The following is a 26405-nucleotide window of genomic DNA, read 5'->3' as shown; positions in this document are numbered from 1 at the left end:
TTTGCTGAAGTCCTTTATTTAAATTTGCTGACAAATAGAGGCAATGTATAATACCAACCTCAAACGTAAGTGTTCTTTGGATCACTTGACCAATTTATCCTCACGGAAGGCTTTGATATTTTTAGGGCAGAGTCCACTTTAAAATGGGGAACATGGACGTCCATGAAGCTTTGTGGGCTGTTTGGGTTCTGAAGAATGAAAGATCCCTGCTGCCAAATAAAAAAAGTCTAGTGCAATGACTTAAATTCAAATGTATGCAAATTTGACTTTTCAAACCAACTTTTAAAAGAAACCAATAAGAACAAAATTATTGTAAAAACACATGGCTATATTGTAAGAACATTAATACTGAATTTTAGAGATTCTGCGTCATGTAACAAACTGTCAGAAGGAATGCAGCATTACCAGCATTTCTGCAAGAGCAAAATGTCTGCACGGCATTAGCATACCATGCAATCAACACTTTTAATTTAGGGGCACATGTTAAAACAAATTCCAAATAAAACGTTGCATTGCCCCCCCCCTTCCCCCCAATGAATAAAAAGCTGCAGAGAACTATATTGCGGAGTTGGTAAGCAAATGGGCTACCCAATGCATTACACTTGAGGTAACATTGCTTTCTGTTGGGATTATTAAAGAAACTGATTTAGCGTACAGACTACATCAAATCCGTGACGTGCTTCTGGTAAGTGCAATCATGTGCCTTTTAACTGCCGTTGTCAGGAGAGCTAGGCCAGGGCTCAGAGCTGCGTCTGCTCAGGGTGGGGCGCCACATGCTCCACGGGTTGTAGGTCCGACTCATCTCGGTAGAAGCTGGCGGCGACGGGGTGGGACTGTTGACCAGATCCGTCAGAGTGGTTGAGTTGGTTGTTGGAGGAAAAGGGTGCAAGGCTGAATCTGCGCTTGTTGACCAAATGGAGCTGCCGAAGGGGGTGGGAGCAGACCAGGGGTTGCGGGTGTTTCCCAGGAGTGACTAAAAAAGGTGAAGAGAAGCCTCATAATAGTATCATGAGCAGGAAGAGTATCTCGGAGCTACATTGAAGACAAATAAGGGATCTTACTGCAGTTGGGGCAGTCGGTGAGCTGGAGCTGCTGGGCCAGGAGTCGCCGCTTGGTATGTCCCAGATGGAGGAGGGTACGGTGGGGAACTCAGGCCAGCTTTGCTGAGGCTCTGATGACTTTTGGAGATTCATTCCACTGAAAACTAACACACACACACACACACACACACACACACACTTTGAATTAAACAGCTACAGTTTCTCTAAATTCTTCTGTTGGTTCATAAATTTGTGAGCCAGACAGGTTACCTCCGGTCAGGTTGAAGGAATTATTGGGTCCAAAAGCAGAGAATGAGTTGGCAGAGTGGAAGTTTGAAGTACTGGCTGTCTCAATGGGACTCCATAATCCAGAACTATATAAAAAAAAAAAATACAGAATATTATATTGGGATTGTCTCTTGATGTCACGTTTGGATGTGCATTTTGTCTCACATTACCTGTCAGAGCTGTCACTTTCCACTGAAGTCATGGCTGCTAGAATCTTCCCTTGGCTGTCAGCTTTACCTGGGCCAGAGCCACCTGACCACAACAAAAAACATCAGTTTTCTCTCGTAAACAATCCACCATAAGAACAACGTACGCACTTTAAATCAAGTGTTAGTTTATTGTTATACCTGGGCTTTTATCATAACCAGCAGCTACAGCAGCAAAGGTGGGGTTCCCATTTTTGCCCGGGAGTGGAGTGGCTGTTGACAGCTTATTTCCTGGGGCCTTCTTTTGGTTTACCTCACTGCAAAAATGTTAGAAAAATCACCAAGAATCTTGATTAGTTTATGGTAAAATTAACAAAGCACAGTATACCAAAATAGCATGCTTTATTATAATAAGAAATACAATAATTTATTTATAAAAGACTTTCAGAGAGTTACAAGGTGCTTTATCTGGGAATGTCAAGATAAAACAATTCAGAACCATGACATCAAAACATACCAGACCTAGGGTTATTTGCACACAGCGAGCGAAGACTGTTGCAGAGTGACGATAGACTTTTGAGGACTTAATACAATAATTTTTTGGGACACCCAGCAGTTGATTTCTGGAAGACATTAGGTGACATTAGATTGCCTTCTTCACCGGTCTTTAACGGGACATGTCATCCGCATTACTATGGTGTTGAATGTTGTGTTTGAGAATAATGTGACCTAGTGAAAGCTTGTAAATAAAGAACAAAAGGCGGCCAAGGATGGAGTCTTGGGGTACTCCACATGTTAGAGGGGCCACCGAAAAAGAGGAAACCTGTTTTAATTGTTTTAATGTATTATAAATATTCATTAAAGATGTTCTGAGGATACCACTATTTCTAAAAATGTCACTAAAAATGATCATTTGGAGACGGGTCAAAATCACCAGCCATGATGCTGGTGAAATAGGAGGATCCGACATCTTTGACAGTATTTTGGTAAGTGGACATTTGTTCCTTCAGAATTTCAAACAAGATGAGCAAAAATGTGTTCATTTTATTAGCAAAGTTCCTCCACATTTGACCAAGTGTATACCTGTTACTGTTGAGTACACTGCTGTAGGAGACTCGGGACGGTAAGCTGGGGGAGGTCGGTGGAGGGGAGCAGGTGCCGGCTGAGACGGATCTCTTCAGGAAAGGGTCTGCGTTTATTGTCTGGAGGGAGATCTGCTGAAGACTATCTGCTTCTGCATGTGGAGAACAGGAGCCAGTCAGATCTTTACGAGGCTGATCAGTGAGTATTAGAAGTAGGAGAGACACTGGACATGGCAGATTGGTTTTCAGATGTCGACTTACGGACACCGTTTGCGGGAAGTGGTACATCCCACTCTGGAGACGCAAACTCCTTCTCCCCCTCAGAGCTGCTGCTGTGCCCCAGCTCTGGCACTGACCCGCTGGACAACAATTTGGTAAACAGAGAGGGGCGACCGTCTTCTGGCTTCCCGTCGACTGCCAAAACAAACATGTTACAAACACATCTGGTACTGAAGCAAAGGGCAAAGTGAAAACATTTAAGAAACTCACATCTCTGTTTCTGCACAGGTCTTGTCTTCGGGATGTTGGGGAGAGGGTAGAGAGCTTTGGATGTGAAGCTCTTGCGTTGTTTGTTCTCCAGTGGTGTTACATATGGCAGCTCCAGAGAACTGAGAACAATAACCATTTATCAAAAAAGGGATTTAAAAAAATATGCATTGAACAAAAGACGACAGCCATCACGTGCGTTTAAATACACACACCTGGATTTTTCTGCTTGGCTCTCTTTCTTTGTGGCTTCTTGCTTCTTACTTTTGGGTTTGATCAGGAAATTTGAAGGTTCTTCTTTCACTTTTCCTGTGGTTACAGTCCTTCCTTTCTTTTTCACTGGTTCCTGGAAGAAATGATGGTAAAATGTAGAATAATAGCACACTTATTATGTCATTTCCATAGAGTGTGTCAAATGGTTCAACGAGATCACGGACTGTCTCTCGGACATATCTGCATGGATGAAGGCTTGCCACCTTCAGCTAAACCTCTCTAAGATTGAAGTCTTGGTCATTCCAGCCAAGCAATCTATTCACCATCACATCAAACTACAAATTGGCTCCTCAACCATCACTCCAACCAGGGTGGTGAGAAACTTGGGTGTCATGATTGATGACCAGCTGTCCTTTTCAGACCATGTTGCTGCTGTCTCTCGGTCGTGCCGCTTTGCTCTATACAACATCAGAAAAAAATCAGGCCCTATGTCACTCAGTACACCTCTCATGTTCTGGTACAGGCTATGGTTCTCTCTCGCCTTGACTATTGCAATGCCCTCCTAGCAAGTCTTCCAGCTTGTGCGGTGAAACCCTTACAAATGGTTCAGAACGCAGCAGCGCGTCTGGTTTTTGATCAGAGTGACTTCCACTGGCTCCCCTTGGCTCCCCAGGTATTTACCCCATTGATGCGATATGTGCTATTAGCTCTTACTAGTATGTATTGTCAGTTGTAGATCTGTATTTGATGCTCTGTTGATGCTTGTATGTTGTTCCTCAAATGTAAGGATGAAAGCGTCTGCCAAATGAGTAAATGTAATGTAATCACTGCTCCTGGGTTTGTTCGGAACAGACCTCTGCTCAGTCACGTTAAAACCAAGATCATTCCTGATTATGAATTTGTTACGTACCAAATCTAGCTTGTCCAGTGGTTATGTCGTATTTTTTTAATGTTGCAACAACATATTTCCTACAGTGTGAGTGCTATCTGTGATGATGGCGGTGCTGTAACTAAACAGACAACTCTAAATGCACAGCTTTTGTTCTAAATGTCAGAAGAACACAGATTTATAGAAAAGAACATCTGACTCCTGCGTTAGTACTACAAAGATTTGTTAGGTCTGAAGGGGCACACAGGTTTGTGTCACGATGGACAAAAAAACCTTAAGTGAATCCTATGCATGGAGAGAGAGCTGACAGAAAGAACGTGAGCTGGACTTTGTTATTTCAGTGCGTACCTCTTTGACGTTTGTCTCCACATCTGGATTGGAGGTCTCTGTAGTAGTGGAGGAGCTGTCATCGTTGTCAGCCATGTTATCTTTAAGCTCGTCTCCCTGAATCTTTACTGTCGTTTTTTTCTCTTTCTCCTCCTTCTTCCTCTGGGCTTTTGTTTTGCCCCGCAGCTTCCCTTTGGATTCCAACACTGTAAATCATATTAACGCATACCTCAAAGACCTGGAAACGATTACATAGGCCTTCTGCCCTTCTACGGTCTTCTGAGAAAAACAAATATGGGTACCTTTGTTTTGTAGTGACTGACAGCTCTGCTCCTGTATAGTCTCGCCACTGAGACACTCTGGACGGTCGAGGTCGTTGTCCATGGCTCCTATCAGATTGGCGTATTCTGCATCCTCAGGACCGAGGCCTCTGTGAGGCAATGATGATCCGGATAAACTTTGATTCTGCAGGTCCAGCTGCTTGGTACTCCGAGCCTTCCGGTGGGTCAGCTGGCAGGCAGCTGGAGGGCCTTCTTGGCATGAGGCTGTACTTCCTTTGGTCGTCTGGGAGGAAGTAGCTTGCATAGATGGGCGGCTGAAGACGATCTTGGACCTCTTATCTTGGCTGTCAGAGTCGAGTGTGGTGCGGGTGTTCACCGGTCGGCCTCCGACCCGAGCTGCTCCGTTGCTGGACGCATATGCTCCTTTCTGGGGTGAGTCGCCGTAATCGCTTAACCTGAACGGTGAAAGAAAAGTCTGTTAAAATACACTGAATATGCCGCATCCCCCTTCTGCAGTTACATCATCGCTCAATTCTTTAGTTAAAAAAAGCAATACTTGATCCTCAGGGGTCTGACACACTAATCTGACTTCATAGAAGCAGCGTCAACAAAAGCTCACAGATTAAATGCTCTGTGTTGCTTTACACAGTTTCATGTCTTCTATGAAAAATTGCACTTAAACATGTCACTCTGCTCGTAGCCTCTGAAGAAAACAACAAGAGCTGCAAAGATCAGCTGATTCATCGGTTCAGTCAATCCATAGCAATTTAATCTGCCACTACTTTCACAATTGTTTAATAGTTGCTAAAATATCAAACGCTGCACCATTTGATGGTTCCAGCTTCTCACATTTGAGGGTTAGCTTTTTTTTCCCCCCTTTTCTTACTTTGCAGTAAACTGGATATCTTTTGGTGTTGGACTATTGCTCAGACAAAAACATTTGAAGACGTCACCTTGGGCTCTCAGAACTTGTCCTGGTCATTTTTCATTGTTTTCTGATGTTTTATAAACCAAACGATTTATCAATTGAGAAAATAGTCGAATAAAATGAATAAGTTGCAGCCCTAAAGACAAGACAAGAAAACAGACAACGTTATTCATACCACTGTGAAACTGCTGAAATACTCTCATTACAGGCCAGGATCCAAATTAAGAATGTCTGATAGAAAGTTTAAAATGGGACTGCTGTTGTCAGCCTGTTGTTATTGGCTTCTGCAGTTGAATAAATAAATAAAAAAATCTAAATAAAATCACTTATTCACCTGGATGAACAGCCAATCAGACAGCTCTCATTCCCCAACTGCTTAAGATTAAACATGCAAAGTTGCCCAAATGGATAGTGATAAGGGCCAACTAGCGGTTACAGTACCAGACACTGCAAAAACCGTGAGACAGAGATACCTGACCACAGCTACTCACTGTCTTCTCTCTGTGTCAGAGCCTTTCCAGCAACCTAATTAATCAGAATACATTTCTTAGAGCCAGACAAACGTGGGTTGCTTCAGAGCAATTTAAATAGTGATGTGGCGCTCAAAAATTTTTCCTTCTTAGATCGATCTTCCTATTCATCAGATTAGCATTATACCTTCTGTACATTGATAATATCCTATTGCTTGATCAACCTTTGCCCGGAGATGTAACTCAGCGTTTTCCGTGTTACACTTACTTTGAATCACTGTGAATTTGCACAATTTCCCTGAGATTAAACGGTCTCCCAGTCTCCAAGGTGGAGTTGGATTCCACTGACACGTGTCTCTTGAAAGGCTCCCATATGCTTTGCGCCTCCAGGTAGGCGGTGACAATCACCAACAGAAACATGGAGCTGAAGAGACACAAACAAAGCTGGTGTGAACTGATAGTTGGGTTGAAACACTAAATAAAATGCAACCGAGTGGTGTTTTATTGCTCGTGGTGCTGATGCTACGCTGCAGTACAGAGAGACACTCACCTCATGATGAGAGACACTATAATGTAGAGCTCCAGCTCCCAGCTCGGTCTGGGCAGGGTCTCCGCACATGCAGCCAACATGTGGTAGGGCAAGGAGGCGTTCAGGACAAACACAAACTCAGAGCCTCCACATGTCACCAATTTCAGCTCCCGTATCACTCGAGATGAAGTGAAGTCGGGTGTAAACCTGTAAGGAAAGGAAGTTTTAAGTTTAAAAAGACTGTTCTGAACAGTACAAAACCCTCACTAATCTAGCCAGAGAACATACGTGGTGGCTAACTGGAAGAGCTGGGAGAGATCTTTGTGCCTGCACTTCTCATACCGTGATGTTGAAAAAGGCCTATAATGTTTGGTAACCAAACTTCATGTAACAACAACAATGAAAGTGCTTTAAATTGTCCTGCTCTATCAGGGGAAAGTCCGTTCACGCCCACACAGTTTTGAGAAAAAAAGTCTAAATCAACCCCTGCAGGCTGGACCATGGCTGTGTGGGGCTTTAAAAGCGTGACTCGCAAAGTTCAAATTTAAATCAGTGTCAGTATTATTTTTTTTTAATGCCACTTTTGAAACCAGCAGGATACAGTTCTAATACTGATGGGACAGAATACTTGGTAGGGGACAAATTAACATACATTCACCTACAACCGCCGCAGTGCCTTTAATTAGCATTCACGTCCGAATTTATAGAAATTTATACCCCCCCCCCCCCCCCCCCCTTGAGGGTAGATTTTGAACTTTAAGAGATGAAGAAAAATGAGACCTGAGGGGAGCCAGGAGAGGCTGCAGAGACAGAGAGCTAATTCATCCTCTTTCTGAAGGCTTTCTCAGCCAGAGAGACTGAGGACAAGTATTAATAGAGCATGTGGGTGATGGGGAACACACACCCACACTCTCTCTCTCTGCAGGTCCAAATTAGACTCAGCAAAACACACATGGACAAAGACAAATAACCCGTGTGTTTACTCACAGAATTACGAGGTCTTTTGAAGCGTTTGGCTTAAGTGCAAATTCTTGACAGTTGAGAACTTTGAATCCATATCCTTCACAAGCTTGTCCGTTGATTTCTGCTGATCTGATGGTGATGGGGAGCAAGCCTGTGTTCTCCACTCTGAAGGTTCTTTTGAGAGTGAAGTTTGGCTCCTTGACTTTAGTCTCTGAAATAAGTGAGGGGATAACAATTAATGGGCAACAGTGCGTCTCATCAGTTTTTAGAACTTCGCTCTCAGACAGGATGCACAATTTTGTGGAAATTATCATCATCTGTGAGATTCTTGGGCTAAACAGAATGTTTTTATTTGGTCACACTTGTGTCTACTCCCTGTGAACAAGCAACCAAAATTGTTGGGACACAGCTTAGAACAATGTAGAAGTGTGTCAATGCATGCTTTAATTCACTTTTTGTTGATCTTTGATTATTTTCTATTAGACCAAAAGATAAGTAATGAAATAAGTACTTTTTAACAAATGACAGACTAATCACTTTGGAATATGGAGACATCAGAACAAAACAGTGTTTACAATTAGGTACACATAGTCCTAGAATATTGCCTTACTGTGTGTTCAAATTATTAAAAAACTTTGGGTAGCAAGAAGGAGCAAGGAATTTCTGATAAAATACACAATTGAATAGCTATCCCATCTTAAAAAAGCTATCTGCCACACAGAAGTGTTTCAAATGCATTCTGGCCAAATGTATCAGAGGTATATCACAATCTTTATTCCTCCCTAGTGTAACTACGTCAGTAAAAGTAGCCACTGATGATAAAGGAGCTAAGTTACAATGAATGTTGTTCTCCCTGATTTATATCTGTGGGTGAGAGAGCATTTCATGTGTTTGTGTTTGTTCATGGATAGTTGCTAGCTGATACTGCTAACTGTGATTTGCTAAATTGTTTTAAAAGCTTCTGGAGTGGGGCTGACTTGCTTCTGGATACAGCCCGGGAAAGGATAGACGAGCAACACTCAGATTAGTGATCCGGCCAAGAGCTGCATTAAATCACATCTGGAATTTATCAGGATACTAGCCACCTGAAATAGCAAGTGTACATGGGAGCCATGGCTACATGCATCAAGAGCGCAGCAACACAAACTCACTCTCTGTGCAGTCTTTCAGCAGGGCCTCAGTTATCTTGAACCGCAGCGAGCTGCCTTGTCCCGGAGGCTTCCCTGCAACTTTCAGGCTCTCAGTTGTACCTCGGCCGTGAAGTATGATTGTGTCGATCACAGTCAGATTGTTCCTAAACATGTTCCCAATGAAGCACACAATTTCAGAGGAGAAACACATACTGACTAAATAAAGAATCTGTTTGTTTAGTTGCATTAAAAAAAACCAACAGACTCATACCTGACTATGAGGAGGGTTGAGACACTGTGGTTGCTGATGGGAGTGAACCTCACGCTGAACGCCTTGACTTCTCCAGGCAGCAGGAGGAGGTTGTACACAAAGGGTCTGGTTGATCCCTCTACGAACCCTGTACTGCTCTTCATTAGGGATGTCTGCCAAACAAACAGAGGGCCTGTTACAGACAAACTGCTTCCACATGCCGCCTCCGCCACAGACAAAAAGGCCTGGGATTAGCAACGCAATCATCTGCAAACCAACTGACTCTCTAAATTACTGAATAACAGGGAAGTCGATCGTCACTTTTGCAGCACTCACTTGATTTCTGTGAACCTGGAACTCTCTGGTATTTGTGTCAATGTTGATGTTGGACAAGTTTCCTAATGGCAACCTGGAAAATAAAATCAGAGGCGATTACTGTCAAGAGTAAGATGGAGGGATGAAGAACAAGAACGTTCTGGGGTTGTGCAAGCAGCCTCACCTGTCGGCCAGCTTTCCCGAAAACACAGAGGGGTTGGGTAACAGGGCCAAGGGGAGGACTTGGACAAAGACGAGGACATCTGCGGGATTGTACAGAATCACCTCCTCATCCTGCAGAGACGCAGAAAGATTTCACACCTCAATTTCAAACACTGAACTTTAACGGCACCTTCAAACATTCCTGTGTGTGTTTATGCACGTGTAGGAACAAGAGACAGACTGTTTCTACTCACAGAGGAGCTGTTTGTGTTGGTCAGAGGGAACATAACTCGTTGCGAGGAGTTGACCAGTGAAGGCCAGGTCAAATGCGCTGTTATTTTAGCATGCACATTTTTCTGAAGGTCTGTGTTGACTTCAAAGACAGCTTCAATCCTTTAGTTAGAGAAGAAAACATCTTGTTTAATTCTGGAAATACACCATCGGTGTGAAACAATTCATTTATCAGGAACGTTTGATAGCTAAAGCCCAAAGACCACTGTATCCGAACACCTAATACGCTTACTTGTGGCCTGATCGTTCTTTCACCTCCTTCCATCGTCTGAGGAGTTTCTGGTGGAGATCCACATCAGCGTCCCAGATATCTTCTTGTAATGCCAGCCCATGAGGCTTGGACTCGGCTGTGAAGGAAATTATACATTTTTTTTTTTTTAACTCTGTTTTGTGAGATTTGAATGTTACACACAAATAAACAATAAGAAAAAAAAAAAAAACTTACATTTAAGCACAAACGGCAGCCCCACATAACAGTGATCACCACACTGCAAGCTGGCGTCAAAATAAATATTTGCCACCTGAAAAAGATGGGGAGAAAAGAAAATAAGTTTATGTTTATAAGGACGCCTATGGCTCACTTATTTTGCACAGTGAGAAGCGGGGCTACCTTAGATTTACGCCTCGGTTCCAGCTCATCTTTGTTGTTGCGCAACCGTTTGTAATAGAAACGTATATCTTCTGTCAGGGAGCGGATCTGCTGTAGCCTCACTTTCTGCGTGAAAGAGCTCTGTATGCTGAAGCTTTGATGAACAACTTTCCCCTGAAGAAGAGCACACATATACAGACATGTCAAGAGCCATAACACCTCGGGCATCGAACAGGAAAGTGGGCTTTGATTATGATCTTTTTATCTTGTCGACTGCTTGCAGCCAGAACAGGAAAGGTGTGAAACCTTACCCGTGAATAGATCTTAATGTTACTTACAGGAAATGAAGGTGGTAAAATGATGTGTTTGGGAGAGCTGTTTAATGTACCCACTGCAATGACAGCTTTCACTGGGATTGTTAATATCTGAGGGAAAGAAAACAAACATGACCATTCCACTGAATTTTGGCTGTGCAATTCTTTGAAAGAAGGGTATAAAAAGCAGATGCGACGGCTTCCTACCTCATAGTCTGTGGTTATGTGTATGGCTCCATCATACATGCCTTCCAGCGCCTTGGCCACAAGTGTCACTCTGAATGCTGCATAATAGCCAGATGCTAATATCACCTTTGTGGAGTAAAAAAATATGCGCGTTAGATTTTCTTTACCTCACGGTGCTCACTCATGCTGCAGATTCTCAACATGAGACGCCGTCAGCTTCACATCCTAGATAACAAAACTGAAATGCTGTTTTCTTGTATTGGTCAAAATAACAGGCAACCTTAATGTACTGTAAATATATAATATAAAAAAAAACAAACAGGCGTTTTCACAGATACTTTTTGATAATTATTTTATTTAATTATTATTATTATTTATTATATTATCATCATCACCACACTGTATTATGTACTGTGCTGCATTGGACTGGTAACACTACTCTTCACCAACTTACCTTGAGCGAATTAAGGGTTTCTACCAAATTTAGGCTCGTGATGAGCAGATCATAAAGAAAAAAGCAGCTCTGGAATGACAATGTGAGGTCTTACTGTTTTGTGATGAGAGGCTGAAGTGTTCTGCAGCTCTCGCAGACGACTCAGGGCCACTGTTGTGTTTCCTTTCTCCGTCTTCAGAAGCTCCATGGAAAGACTGTCTCCGGTGACCAGCCAGGACTTGATCTCCAGCTGGAAGACAGAAAGTTTAAAAGTGTACTTAACGGTGTCTTGAGCAATGAATAGGAAAAACAATCACAACACGTTGGACTACAGCAAGTAAGTTCTTCACATTTTTTTGGAATCAGCTACTGTTTTATTTGTATTGTAGCAATACATGCAGTGTGCTGCGTGATCTCACCTCTATGGGATTACTGTTGACCACCACAAAAATGATGTTGCTGGTGTCTGTTGCACTGCGAACACCAAAGTCCAGGAGGTTCTCCTTCACACTGGGAGGCAGGACGAGTGGCTGCTCACACCAGGGAACAAAAAACATGCACCAAATTACACAGATACTCATCATCATGCCTACTCTGTCTTATCAAGCAAAACGCAGCAACTCTATTTCTGGTTCCAAAGACCTGAATCTAACTTCTTGACATCTGTTTTACTATAGACGCTTTCATCTGACACATTGCCAAGGTGATGCGCCCGGCCCAAAGTCAACTTCCGTTCTGTTTGTTTATTACTGGGTTTGTGTTTACTGGCTAATATGCCGAGTGATATCCAGTACAGTGTTTACCATAAATTAATTTATTTGTGGCGGCCCACCACATATTGATTTCAGTATTTTTTTCTTTACTATTTAAAATGGGAAAACTTGTATTTGATTGCAGAGCTGCACGCAGCGCATATTCGCTCAGCACCTCCTCTCGCTCTCTCTCTCTCGCTCTCTCGCTCCCTCTCTCTCGCTCCCTCTCTCTCGCTCTCTCTCTCTCGCTCTCTCTCTCTCGCTCCCTCTCTCTCGCTCCCTCTCTCTCGCTCCCTCTCTCGCTCCCTCTCTCTCGCTCCCTCTCTCTCGCTCCCTCTCTCTCGCTCCCTCTCTCTCGCTCTCTCTCTCTCGCTCTCTCTCTCTCTCTCGCTCTCTCTCTCCTGCAAACACATTGACAGCTTACTTGTTATGGATTGCTTGCGGAAGTCTGCCGTAAGTTAAGTTTGGGCCAGAGAAATGCACGTGCGCAGTACCATTTGTTTATGTTGTTACCGTTGAAAGCGTCTAAGCTTTTTAACTTAACCAAGCCAACCCGCATTAAATATATTCTGGCTGCAGTAACTAGCTAAAGTGTGGTCTCTCAAAGTCACCACCACACTTCCTGCACTCTGCCACAGAGAAACAACCAGCTGGACAGCTAAAGCAAGAGAGTTATATCAAGTATTGATACTTGGAAATTATCCACTTTGATGAACTGGGATAGTAATTCAGTCTGTTCCTTCACATAACTAAATGAAGCAGCAGTTAAATCCAGTCATGATAAAGACCAAAAAAAAAAAAAAAAGCTCAACTCCTGCTAAAAGAGCTCAAATATAATATGGTCGACTTTGATGTATTTTATCTAAACTTCACTGCTTCAGTAGTTAATGCTCTCTCCCTCTGTAGGGCAGTTCTGAATGAAGAATACAGACTCTCAATGTAATGAACACTAGGATGAGAGTATTCAGAGTAGGTTAAATCAGCACCACTTTCACGGTGAATAAATCACAAACATATGAAGAAACTGTTTTTATTCTAAATAAACTTTGTCCATTGTGTACCTCCAAGAAGCCTGTGTAGGCCCGCACAGGCAGATGAAACTTTGATGCATTTGTGATGAGCAGGATATTGCTGTCTATGTGAATAGAGGGTCGGACTGGCCGGAAGAGGAGGGAGAAGATGTAACGTGACTCATGGGGGGGAATGATGATGGGTGCACTGAAGTTCTGCACCTAAAATAAAAAAGTAGAAAAGGTGATGTCATATTGACCTCCATCCATATACAACACTTCACAATCAGAATGACCTCTGTTAACCCATGATGCTCACATTAAACATGGTTTTGGCCTCTTCAGGCAGGGACACATTGTGTATACGGATGGCAAAGCTGAAGGCATTTGTGAGATAGATGGGTCTGTCCACTGGGTCGACGGGGCTGTCCCTGATGTGGAACAATGTAGCTGTGTGGTCAAAGCCCAGGTAGCTGCCAGAGGAGATGACAAACAAGAAAAATCTTTAAGAGCACCCTTATAGGAACATTTTTTCTCTTATATAATACTACATAAAATGCACCCACTCTCCATGTATATCTGCAAAATAACTCACCCTTCTAAAACTTCTGCTTGGTATGGGATTTCAAGCTTGGAGTAACTCTTTTCTTTCGCTTTAACAGTTATTTTACCAGAGAACTGATATGGTCTCCTCGCTTTTGAAGCTGCAATGAAAAAACAAGATCGAAATACAGGATAAATGCACTGCAAAAGGATACAGAGCCCTACATGAGGAAGTTGCGCAATAGTAAAACCAAAAAAAGTATTAAATTATTAGACTCAAGAATGCCCAGATCATTACTTATAAGTAAGTATAAACCTAAATGAGACGTAAAATGGTAGGTTTCTTGAAGGGAAGTTGATGAAAAACACGGTGTAGTAAAAAAAGGATCTTTACTTCTTGTTAAGTTGATCTTTATAAGTCTGTCTGAGGAAACTGACATCATACAGGACTTTCAGTTCACACTTTAGAACTGACAGCATTTCCTTGTTAGGAGCCTGGGTTCAGTGGAACTGGTGGATCAAGGTGCACCATTTTAAAGTGGCAATGAAGAAATGTGTTTTTATTCCTGAATATAATTTTGCGTGGCGCTGCGGAGAGCCCCCAGCTGCAGTAATGCATGGATCATGCGTAATATCCAGCCAGACGGAACGATCATAAACCGTTTACAGCGCGATGGCCGTACTAGTGACACAACCCGTACCGGAGAGGGAGTGGGGCGGTGGAGCGTACTGGGCCAGGAGATCACAGCGCGACCGGCCATCTGTGGACGGTCAGTAATCGTCCCCTCTGGCTGGATGAAGTCTGACTCTCCCGAATTTACGCATGGATCCATGATGATGGAGAAATATATAGAAATTAATGGCAATAAAGCATGCTGTCAATATTTTAGAGACCCCCCCAAATATCACACAAATCATGCTTTTAGGGGAGCTAATGTCTTATTTAGGGGAGCTAAGCTCCCCCTGGCTCCCCTGTAGTTCGCACCCTGAGTATAACGCAATACACTGCAAGAACACCAAAAACTGCAGCCTCCAAAATGATCAGACAGTTGAATCATTATAACATTCATGAAGGGAAGATTTACTGCAGGACTGCTACATTAGTATTAGCTTGGTGTATATTTCAACAGCAAAAGCATCAAATATTACCACATACAAAAAAAACACTACTTACCATCAAAACTAATACTTGCAACTTTGGTATATCTGCTCTCTCCAGCTTTGAGAGTGACTGCTTTGAAATCTATGGTGACTGCTTCATTTGATGGTGTTGTACGTACACTCTGTGGAGCATCAATAAAAGGCAGGGTTACACAAGAGGTAAGATAACCGTTGAAGCATTTTAATACGGTTACTAAGGATACCTACTGTAATTGGAACATCTTTTGTTCCTGAATTTAAAAGGTGTAAATTCAGCAGTTTCGGCCGATCTGTAAAAACGAGGCAGTTGGAGAAGAGAAGGGAGGGAGGGTGAGCAAAGAAGCCCAGGGGAAGATTGCTCAAGAAAAACTGCAAGATGTAGCTGCTTTTGTAATGCTCTATACCTTGTGACCGCAGTGTACCAAAGTCAAGCATTTCTGTGGAGGAGTATATACCAGGGGCTGCAAAAAGTAAAAACAGAAACATGTTTGCCTGACTAAAGCACACTGAGAATTACAATAAATGTTTTCACAAGGGTTAAACAGCACACCTGATGTGACCTCCACCTCAACAGGGAGGATGATGAACTGGTCCTCACTGGGGGCATTGGTTTTGATTCTGATGAAAGCTGTGTGGTTGTCCACATCTCTCGATGAGAAGCTGGCTCTCATCACCCCCTTTGTCTCAAATGGAGGAATCTCCTGGAGTGAGGGCACATGGGAGGAAGGTCAGCATGGGCGACAGCGACTCGACTCTGACTCTCATCTTAAGACTCGACACAAACACTGCAGCAAAGACACTGAGACACGAAACTAACCCATAATTTTCCAGTGCCTCCTTGTTGACCTGTGGGAAGCTCTAGATGTAGATCCCCACCACTGGAGTACATCTCCACAACCTGGAGACCCCATACATGTGAAATCAATTCAACAACATTAATCAGCTGTTCCATACAAAAGGACATCAAACACATGCATATGTAACCATTAGAGATTCTAATTACTCTAAATTACCTGCAGTGGCTCACTGTATGGATTGTGGATGTGTATTAGAGGCGAGAAGCTGCTGTTCACTGGGACTCGAGCCCCAATGAAGGGCCGCAGTCTGTAGGGGTTTGGGATACCAACCCCAAAAACCTTCAGGATGGGGATGGAAAAGCAAAATCAGCACCTTGGCACTAATCAGTCAGCTTCTAAAAATGAGGTATTGTTTATTATACCTGGTATGTAAACACTCCATGATGTGATGTATTAATAAATAAAGTGTTTTCTACATTCCCAACTACTCGAGCGAGAAACACAACATCAAATGATGTGTTCCCTCCTGGTGGAATTATCTGTTGAAAGAAGAGATGAAAACAAATATACATGACGTGCAGTATAACAAACACTTTGACAGAAAGAACAGCTTCTCAAGAGTTACTCACAGATACTGACCCCCAAACAGCTGGACTAATAACACGCTCACTTCCACAGCACCCGACCTTAAAGGTCCGCTGCTGCGAAAACATTACAGCTACACTCTAACTTTAGCATTTTGGTGGTGACTGTGGTTGCAGGTGATGACTTTGCCATGAATCCTCTCTTTTAAACTTCTAGACCTGAACCCTCTACAGAGACAACTAAAAAGAAATAAAGTGTTGATTTAGGACTAAAACATTATGTAGTTAGATGAAGAAGCACAGATCTTGTGTCATCTCCACTGCTGCAGAACGTTCATGTAGCCTCAAAATTTGCAGATAACTGAAGGAGTAAAAGCACAGAGGAATTTAGAAATACACTTTTACCATCCACTTCAGGGTGAGACGCACTGCTCACCAAATATAGGCTTCGTGGAAGAGCAGGAGCACTATTTATACACTTATGCTGTGTTGTTAATGCACCAACCCTACTTAAAATTATGTAAAGTTTATGAGATGATAAGATGATCTTTCTTACAAAGAGTTCTGCACTTTACCTGCCTGTGCTTTAGCTTTGATTGATGTTCTGTTCAAGCGTCTTTTCAGGAGAATGCTAACTGTAACTAACATTGCAGATTAAACTATGATTTTATTATTTGGACAATATGCAGACGAGGTGATTTTTTGGATAAACAATTTGCTTCTCATTAAGATTCCAAATTTTCCACTGGCTGTTTAACTTAATGTGCAGTTACTGTAAATTAAAATATACACCGCACAGTATGTTAGTATTGGTACATAGTACAAAGTTCGGACAAAGCTAATAAACACTGACAATCACTTGGTAATTCTTATGCAAAACACATGTGCCCTTGGGACATGTGACCACAGCAGAGATCTCTGGGGATTGTAGTCTACTATGTGTATGGGCAGAGTAACCGTGGCGGAGAGGAGAGGGGGTATATTTCTATTTCTAGTAGGTTATTTCTTTCATTATTTCACCATTTTATCCTACTTAATTCTCCACCGTTTCAGTGTTTGCTCACAAACTACTTTTATCTGCTCACATTGCTTTTCCCTTCAGTTCCCACACACACCAGCTTGCCCCGCCCCTCTCTCCCTGAGTGTCTGAGTAATCGGTTCTATGCAGTTAATAAAGATAACATGTATTTGGAATTTTTTTGAAAGAAAAACATCCATGTCAAACCAAACTCTACAAATTCCTATCAGTTTTTTAAACTTTTTTTAAATCGACTCTAGGCCTTGAAGCAAGAAGAGCTTTTGTACTTTGAGTTCTTGCAAACCAAACTGGGTGTCAAAACATCACGACTCTCTGAACTGCAAACAGCCTGTAACCCTATTCTTAAAGTCCAGAATCAATTACATTAATTACCGCATAAAACTTAACCCCGCTGCAGATGTGATTTTGTCCACCCTAACATAGAAAGAATTTACACAAACATATTCTGTGACAGAGGACTAGAGGCCTCAAATTGTTATCTTGAGAACCACACTGACCTCCCTCCTACTGAAACTAGATTCTCATGTCCTGAAAAAAATCTTACATTCACATTTGTCTCCATAAAAACAGCTACTGCAGATCAAAGTGAGTTAGTTGAGCTAGTTGTAAGCCAAACATATCTTTGCACCAAAGATCGTGCTTTCAATTTGACATCTGCATGGGTGGGTGTGGCAGTGTCAGGTCACATGACCTCTTCATAAACGTGTGTTCCTAACTCTGAGAAACATACTGCAGGCTGTGTGAATCAATCACGGCCTATCACAGTCTTTTTACTTGTATTTACTCTAGCTGGCAATAGTGAATGGAGGTAAAAAAAAATAAAACATAGGAAAAACCATAAAGTGTATGAGGTCACTTGAATTACTTTTGTCATACACAGCAAGCACATACTTAGTTTCTCTTCTTAGCAGAGTATGTCAGCTCTTTTGGACCAATGCTCTCATGGCAGTCAGTCTTGTTTTAAATGGCAATGTCAGTGTTGTTGTTTTCTAAATAAATGCAATTTCCTTTTCTTATTCTTTACACACTGCCATTCATCTATTCTCTGTCTCTAAACAGTTCGGGACTACAGTGTCAAAAGATCTTTGGTGTGGTCACATGTTCTAATAACACATGTGCATCTGCACTTCCCACTTTATTCTCTGTGTTTAATGCATTTCTAAGGTTCTTATTAGACAAGTATTATGCGTGTTGTGACAACTGGGCTTATGACAAAAAGAGATCACAACAATTTACAAAGTTCACAAATTTTTAAGCGATAAATACTTACCCTATTCTGGAAAAAGGATGCGTGAAAATGTGCTGTTGTTGCCGATATTGATATCAAACTAATTTCTTCGGCGCTAGGATTGTGTAAATAAACTTTCTCCATTTTTGGCATTCCAACAGGTCTGAAAATGAAGGAAAGACACCTTTGTCACAGCAAGTCAACAACATATTTAAAGAAATGAAACTCATTGTAGAAGAAGATATGGATGGGACATACAGAGACTCTAATGAAGATGACACAATGACACAAAAGAGATTTAAACAGAGGATGAATATACCAAAATGTAAAAGGTTCAACTAGTTTGGTTAAGAATTTAACAGTAAAAAGCAATAATGTTTTGATTTTTAAAGACCATAAAGACAAGAAGAGAGAGAGAACACTTGAACAGGTTTTGAGCGTCATAAAAGTTTTTTTAATTAAAATGACAGAAATAACCTCCCTGTCTAACCACTCAATGAAGTGATTAACAGTGCACCTTGGTTACCATCTCCACATTGTTAATTTACTGTAAAGGGACCATATAAGTGGTTTTGCATGTTATAACGCATTCACTGCACTTTACCTTCAGCCAAACACCCAAAGCATATCATATACTCTTTGATTTCCTAGCTTCCTGGCAGCATATGGTTTCTTTCAATTCAACATGGTATGAAAATCAACTTGTAGAGACTTGAAACTTTTCATGATTTTCTCTGCTTGCAAATGCATATTCATGTAATGACAAAGAACATTTTGCTAAAGAATGAAGGCCACTAAATGTTCACTGTGATGTATTACTTCTAGGTGAGTGGTTGAAAACCTGATAACATGTACGGCGCTTTGAACAAAGTGGATAAAGAGGCAGGTATGGTTCCTCCAACATAAATACGGCAGATGTAAACATGTCCGCCACAGTTACAAGTTCTAAAGTTGAGCTTGTAACTGTGGGCTGATTTATTAAAACCTCTAATCCAACCGTGCCTTTGTTTCCAGTGTACTAGAGATACAGTGAGAATTTCTCAAGGTTTCATTTTCATACCCTCAAAACATTCGCTGCTGATAAGTGGATTGTTTATTGAGGTAGTAGGACAGGGGAGGACAGAATGACACAGCTGGGTCTCTCACTGGGAGTTGGTGTAGGGGTACGCTGCTCCCCTGAGAGCTACTGAACCATTTGCACTCTGCACACGGTAAAGAAGGCTACACTTGAAGCTGGGTCATACTACATGGGTGTGTGTGCCCACTGTCAGTGTGGAATGTGATCTAGTAAACCTTGCCTAGTTGAAGCTGAGTGACGGGGGATGTGGTTTTGGTAAGTACCTTAAAAGCTTCTCCAGCCATCCATTTATTGTTGACAAGTTTTATTTTATTTTTTTATTCTTTTCATCTCAAAAAGGAAAAAAGCAACTTCAAATTACTAATAGCAAGTGTCTCAAACTATGTGAAATGTAATAAAAACACAGATCATACAAAAACAAAATAATACATTAGTGTGAACATTACACCAAACACTCACTGTTCATGAAAGTCCAACATTGGAGGTTCAAATCGTATAGGTCGGCAGTTCCCACGGTGCGGGGATGTGCTGTGAGAAACAGGAAGATGTGACAGCAGCAGCAGCAGCAACAACAGGACAAAAATAATAGTATCCATTAGTGTGTGCATTTCAAAGAAATGTGCACAGACACAGCAATGTATAAAAAGCCATGGGACCTCTCCCAACTGCAGGGCACCACTCACATGAAGGAAACAACTTATAAGCATGGTTTCCACCCGCCTGGTAAGACACAGGGATAACTCACCAAACCTGTCCAACAACAGGTGTATCTCAACAATAGACAAAGCCGTCTCTAAAGAGAAGCAACTCTTCTTTGGCAGTGGTGAACTGAACTATGTAATGAGAGCCGTTTATGTAAATCTCATGGAAAGATACAGGTGTGGGAGCATGACAGCCCTTTAAGCTTTATGGTTGAAAGAAAAAAATATATATAAAATAGCCAACGGCTGAATGAATATACAGAACCATTTGTGGAAAACTCAAGATGGCCACAAACATATTACATGCAGGGAAACACTATAGCTGTCTGACTGTAACGGATTCATTGTCCTATCTTCTGCACTGGAGTTGCTGTGGTGGTACTAACACCATCCACTAATACATCACTTGCGTGTAATTACAACAACATTGCCCTGGTGTCAGACAATTTACCCCAGATCGTTTTCACCAATATAATATCAAGTCATGTTTAGGGGAGTGTGCTCCAATAGCAGAGATCACTAGAGACAGGATGGATTTCCATCCCCTGAGGCGCACAGTAATCCACACAGAGCGCAGACCATGCAGTGTTCCTCCTGGATAATCTGTCATCGACGGCCTGTCCTCGCTTCTCTCATTAATATAACAACTACTGACAAAATTCTTGTGGGATTAAGGATTCAAATGGATCCTGGCTGTGAATTCTGTGCGGCCTTTCGCTCGGTGCTTCAGAGCTAATGTGTTGAATGTCAGTGTGTAATTGGAGTAGCCGGGGAGATCATGTGGAGGGCTGTGACTCTTGGCCTTGGATCTGCATATGTCCAGTGTCAGGCTAACCATAAGATAAAGGCATTCTTTTCATAAAAAAAAAAACATATTAAAAACATTTTAATTGCACTGGAAGTCAAAACTTTCTTCACAAAAGAAGAGCACACCGAGTAATAGAAAGGAGATAATGATCAACAACAAAAAGATTTCCAAAAACCACACACACACACACACGAAAAGGGGATGTTAAATATTTAAAAAAAAACTGAATAAACAGTGAAATAGCAAAATACCCTCCCCCCTAAACTCGAGGATATGGCCATGCTATGCCTGTGCAAGAACAGCCTTTTATGTATAACTTACAAATAGAAAGGGTAGCTGTATGCTGCAACCAGACAGAACACACGTCAAGTAGGGACAGAGTAATTGATGTTTGAAGGAGGCCGTCACACATAAAACACAAAGTCCATTAATCAACGTTTACATGTTTTCTGCCTGAGAAACAGTGTTTACTTGTTCAAGCAGCTCTACCTGTTGGGACACACAGCCACTTTGCACACTAAATACTGCAAACTCTGTGCAGTATGCAAGCATTAAGTGGACTCATACGGTTCTTTTACAATCACTATAGCTCTCACAGCTCTAAGATCTACAAGTCTGACATCTCTCTGTGACAGATACTAGAAAGCAAACTATAACTTCCCTAAAGCCCTCTTCAGTCAGCTCAGTTTGTCTTTGCGCCCAGCTTGTCAGTTGTCACATTAGCTGGCTCCACGTTCTGCCCTGCAAGACTCAACTCTTTCAAGCAGGTGTGGCAGGAGGGAGGCACACTGGGTGTTGTCGAACAACAGGTGACAGACTGGGTGGACTTGGGCCATTAACAGCACGTGTTTTAGAGGGCTGGGTCGCTGCATATGGGTGTGACCTTAGGGAAAAAAGTTCTTGTATCTCTCTGTCTCCACCTGATTTCATGCTATTCAATGTGTTAGTTCATGTGGCTTCAAGTTGTTGTTGTCTTGCCTTGTAGGCTCTGGCAGCTTCTGATGATGATGCTCAAGCTTTTTATTTTTGGTTATTAATGGATACTTTTGTAGCCTAATTGATGCAATGAAATTCCTTCCGCAGGTTTTTCAACCTTGACAAAAGAACCTTTTTGACATCACATGACCACACTGACTGAAAGTACATTTGCCAATTTGTTGCAGTAGAATCAACAGCATCTTTCTTTTTCTACTCTGTATGTGAACAATAGTTATGTTAAAGCTGGGATGAAGCATGCTGCGCTGTTGTTGCTTCAGTTCAGTTCAAGAACTCCTCTGGCTACACCACATAAGCTCCACTTATGTATTTATCTTGTCGTAACACCTGCCATTCAGTGTTGCAATCCAGGTATAATTTGCTTAATGTAGAAGATGTACAACCACAAGACCTGCATACCTGACCACACTCACTGTGAACGGCATTTAACTTCGCAAAAACATGAAATTGTTTGGTCTTGCTACAAAAGAGGGAAGGATATTTGTGAAGTGAAAAATAACGTACCTTTGTTGATGATATAAACTAAAGTCAATGTCAGACTCTGCCTGCAAAAACAACATGAAACATAAGCAATTGTTTAAATGTGATTTAACTAGACATTACATTCAGAGGTAAGTCATTTGTAAACCAAGTAAATGGCCTAATTTCAACCATTTCCTGCTCTGTTATGGTGTCTGTTATGTTTCTGTCTGTGGTGAGTAATGGTAAGCTACAATTTCAATAGCAACAAAGAGGGCGAAAAAGTAATAGCACTTACCTGCAAAAGGCTTCCCTCACCAAAATGTAAAACTTCTAGAATTGTGTCTGACTGGATGAACGCTGCAAAAAACAAAACAGGAAGTATTATCACCATCACCATCAGTGAAAAGGAGAACACCACACATTTTCAACATTTGATACGTATGAATACTGGAAGAAGAAAGTAGAGCACAATTGGACAAATCAAAAAATAGACTTCTTCTATCAGAAGTCATTAGCAGTCATTATATCTTCCTGAACTGCAAGTTATAATACTTATAAAGATAACTGCCCACTTGAACTTTAATCTCTAGTACTTTCAGAGCAGACAAGAGAAAGATCAGGCTTGAGATCTGTGTCCACATTCTGCTCCACCTGGTGTGGGAGTCTGGTGTACCTGTCATAATTTATTAGGCGTTCACTCTACTCAGGATCATTTCACCCGACACCATCGAAATCCCACAGCTTGGGCTGCAAGATCAAAAGTGTGCTGTGATCACGTTCACAGCACACTTTCAGCATTGTCACCTGTTATTACGTTGCATGCATCGACAAATTAAACTGCTGCATTTGATTAAGTCCTGCTGGCTATTGAGCATGTTTTAGATTGAAACGCCAAAGCAAATCCAGGTGATCTAATCTCTTGATGCAACAACTCGTAATTTCATTTCCCTTTTAGATTTCACTTCTGACATTACACAAGTACATCACACACAGCTAGGATTAGAGCTGTTCAGTCAAGTCAACTTTGTTGGTAAGTATAGAGTGGAAAGAAATCCATTATCTTACTGTACCTAGGCTAAATTGGGGAAAGCTGTTGTGAACGTTACACTGGACAAGAGCACTGAATGCAAGTCTACTCTAAGTGAAACTTGCTGTTACTTTTCTATCATATTGAATCATCACACCTCTTGTTATTCAGCATGATTTAGAAAAGCAGTGACTCCATAAACAACAAGTAGGCAAAAATTCAAAACACCCTCCACTAAAATACTCCTTGGTGGCCAATCTGTCTAAAACATTTATTAACAACGGGCATACTGGTCAAAACTGTAGGCCGAGTGCAATTCTTAGTTTCTTGGCGATTGCAAAACTTAAAGGACGCAGTAAGTTTGATCATGTCTCTCCTTTAAATCACTTCACTTCTCCCTGTAAGGGCCTTGGTAAATCTGGACAGATAGTTTAAATAGTGAAGCACAACTAGCTGTGATCTCGTTAACACTGATTTAGTTGTCTAAGCTTGCAGTGTTGACGTTGGCAGAAGCAGGACAAGCTGACAAAAATTGCCAGATAACCCACGCAACGCTCATTCATCACTCAAGTGCATTTCTTGGAAGATAAATTATTGGATTGTGTTTAAAGTGTAAGGAATCAATATAAACACTTTTCACCAGACACGTTTCCAAGTTGGCACAGCTTATCTTGGACGTGGAGCGCAGCCCTGTCCACTCACGACTGGTAGACTTATCACTGTGACCTGACATGATCAGCAGGTCTGACAGCTGGACTTTTCAGTCTGCTGGATAAATAACATGCGGCTGTCATTTGGCCCGTGGACTGACCAGTGCCAAGCTGAAACCAGTCTAGGGTCAAAATCAAAACGCACAGCCACGTTTACAAATAACAGTCACCTGACTGATTCAAACATTTCCTTTATTGAGTCTAGATATGAGGAAGTAATGTTAGGTAGCCTGGCAGCGAGAGGGAGACGACGTTTCCATTCATGTTGCCAATTTAACATCTCTTCATTCCAATGCACTGCGATCAAACAGAAGCGTACGTAAGCTAACATTAGTACTAGCCACGAAGCTAACAAGCTGCTCTTTCTGTCTCTGCCTTGTACTGTTTGCATGTCTGTAGATCGTTAGCCTAACGTTGCCATATATGGACGGGCTGACAACATGACAACAAGCTACAAACGAAGCTAACGTTTACTTTAACGTTAACGTCTCAGGCCACATACAGCTAACCAACGTTACATGATTCATTCTCAACTACGCTTTGTATCAATTAAAATATGCGCTGGCTCAAATTTTCCATGTAATTTCGTTAACATAAATATAAATAACAACACTTTAGCAGTGTTTCTGATGTCTTAATGTTAGCGAGATAGCGGTGATAAAAGTTGGCCCGTAGAGGTAACCTCAACCCACACTTCGTAGAAATGTCTACGGAAGTTAGCGCTAGCTAATGCGGACGTAAGTTACAAACCTTGTTTATTGGCCCGCGCCGTCTGAATAAAAGCAATAAATAACATCCTCAATAATCCGACACATGATATTCTTGTCCTTGTGTGTGAGTGGCGAGAACTCTGGGCTCTTTCACGACTCGCCATGCTGCAAATCTTTCTGTTACTAACAACAACCGAGCGAGTGTGCGGACATGCCCGTGTACACCTCTGCTGACTCTGTCAATCATAGCCGTGAGGAAGAAAACTCAAACTCCACCGAGCAGCAGCTCACTACCGAACAGGACGACGGCCTCGCTTCTTCTTCTGCTCTTCCGCTTCCGCTTCAGGAGTGACGCGTCACGGGTTGCCACACAGCAGCCCCTGGAAATGGTTAATAATTATTTCTAATAATATACATAAGATAAGATAAACGAAAAAAAATTAAAAACATAAATATATTTTTAAAAGCCTGCTGCAGTGGAGTGAGCAGGAGTCTCAATCGTGGTTAGTCGTGTTTGTCCGATTATAGAGTTTTTAAAGCACTTTTTAGTGTGTTGAAATATCTGCCTTCTTTATTAATGCAGGCTGTTTAATCACATAGTCTAGCACTTAAGTAGAAGCTTAGCACTAGTAGGATATACTACTACTAAATCATTACTGTTAACTGGAAATTCCTTTATTAATTTAAATAGGTACAATTATTAATTTGATGATCTCTCTTGAGCTAGTAAAGGTCTTAAGCAGGTCTTTGTACTGTTTCCTCCCATTAGCTATTAGTAGCCTACCTATCATTCTTTTGTTTGTCCTTAATTGTTTCATTATTTTATTGGATCACCCTTGGGTCCAAATTAGTGAGACAGTAATTCACGAATATAGAAGCAGTGGACTGTAAAAGAGAGTGAAATAAAGATCAATATAGGCTAAATAATACCCACGTGGATGCTGTAGGACAATGCTGTTAGAATAATGGTTAATGGTTGACAGTGATAAAGCCTGTAAGGCTATGATCAGCCATGATAGCTGATATGTAAAAATGAAATAATATAATATGGATTACATGTGACAAGCGAGCCTATAGAACATAATAACCGATCCTGTGCTTTAGGATATTTCAATTTGTCTCTTAAAGCTGATTTGGCAGTTTGTCTGGTAGAGTTTTGGTAACTTGATCCTTTCTTCGAACACCCATTCTGGCCTTAGGCCTGAAAGAAAGCTGACCTCTACTGCGAGGTGAACTAATGAATAGAAATTGGAGTGTAAGTCATTGTTCACTAGGAAACGTGAAACTCTGTTAATGTCTGCCTTTCAGCAGTTTTAGTACAATATCGACATTCAGGGTATCATTTTGTCAGCTTTGAGCTGCAAGGGCAGTTTCTTTTATGTCCACCACTAACTAAAAAGCACTCAGTGAGATAAGACTTAAAAACATGTTTGATCATTTCAAGGCTAGCTATTTTCTCCTACGTGTAAGGTAGAATCATTTTAGTACAACACTGTCGATATGCTTTT

The 26405-nt window shown here is 41.6% G+C and overlaps 1 protein-coding gene across 1 annotated transcript; it reads right to left on the bottom strand.

Annotated features, from left to right (window-relative positions):
• Positions 1-25125, bottom strand: tmem131 (transmembrane protein 131). Its single transcript, XM_046048977.1, is given in 42 exon segments — positions 1-973; positions 1062-1204; positions 1311-1414; positions 1499-1580; positions 1676-1791; positions 2558-2708; positions 2818-2970; positions 3046-3164; positions 3258-3388; positions 4493-4677; positions 4774-5207; positions 6419-6574; positions 6701-6886; positions 7667-7853; positions 8794-8936; positions 9044-9195; positions 9359-9431; positions 9522-9631; positions 9754-9892; positions 10023-10137; positions 10236-10311; positions 10401-10553; positions 10718-10804; positions 10901-11005; positions 11428-11562; positions 11732-11842; positions 13126-13296; positions 13394-13547; positions 13670-13778; positions 14792-14900; positions 14986-15047; positions 15162-15218; positions 15308-15458; positions 15575-15655; positions 15771-15893; positions 15977-16093; positions 18448-18568; positions 19943-20011; positions 22493-22533; positions 22746-22807; positions 24938-25083; positions 25085-25125. Coding segments are annotated over 42 exon segments (5412 nt in total). The 5' UTR covers positions 25111-25125; the 3' UTR covers positions 1-706.
• Between the last annotated feature and the right edge of the window lie 1280 nt (positions 25126-26405).

Source organism: Micropterus dolomieu, linkage group LG05, assembly GCF_021292245.1.
Source record: "Micropterus dolomieu isolate WLL.071019.BEF.003 ecotype Adirondacks linkage group LG05, ASM2129224v1, whole genome shotgun sequence".
In the NCBI taxonomy this organism is placed as follows: Eukaryota; Metazoa; Chordata; class Actinopteri; order Centrarchiformes; family Centrarchidae; genus Micropterus; species Micropterus dolomieu.
The sequence above is the reverse complement of the archived record's forward strand: the minus strand, read 5'-3'. Positions and strand labels throughout refer to the sequence as shown.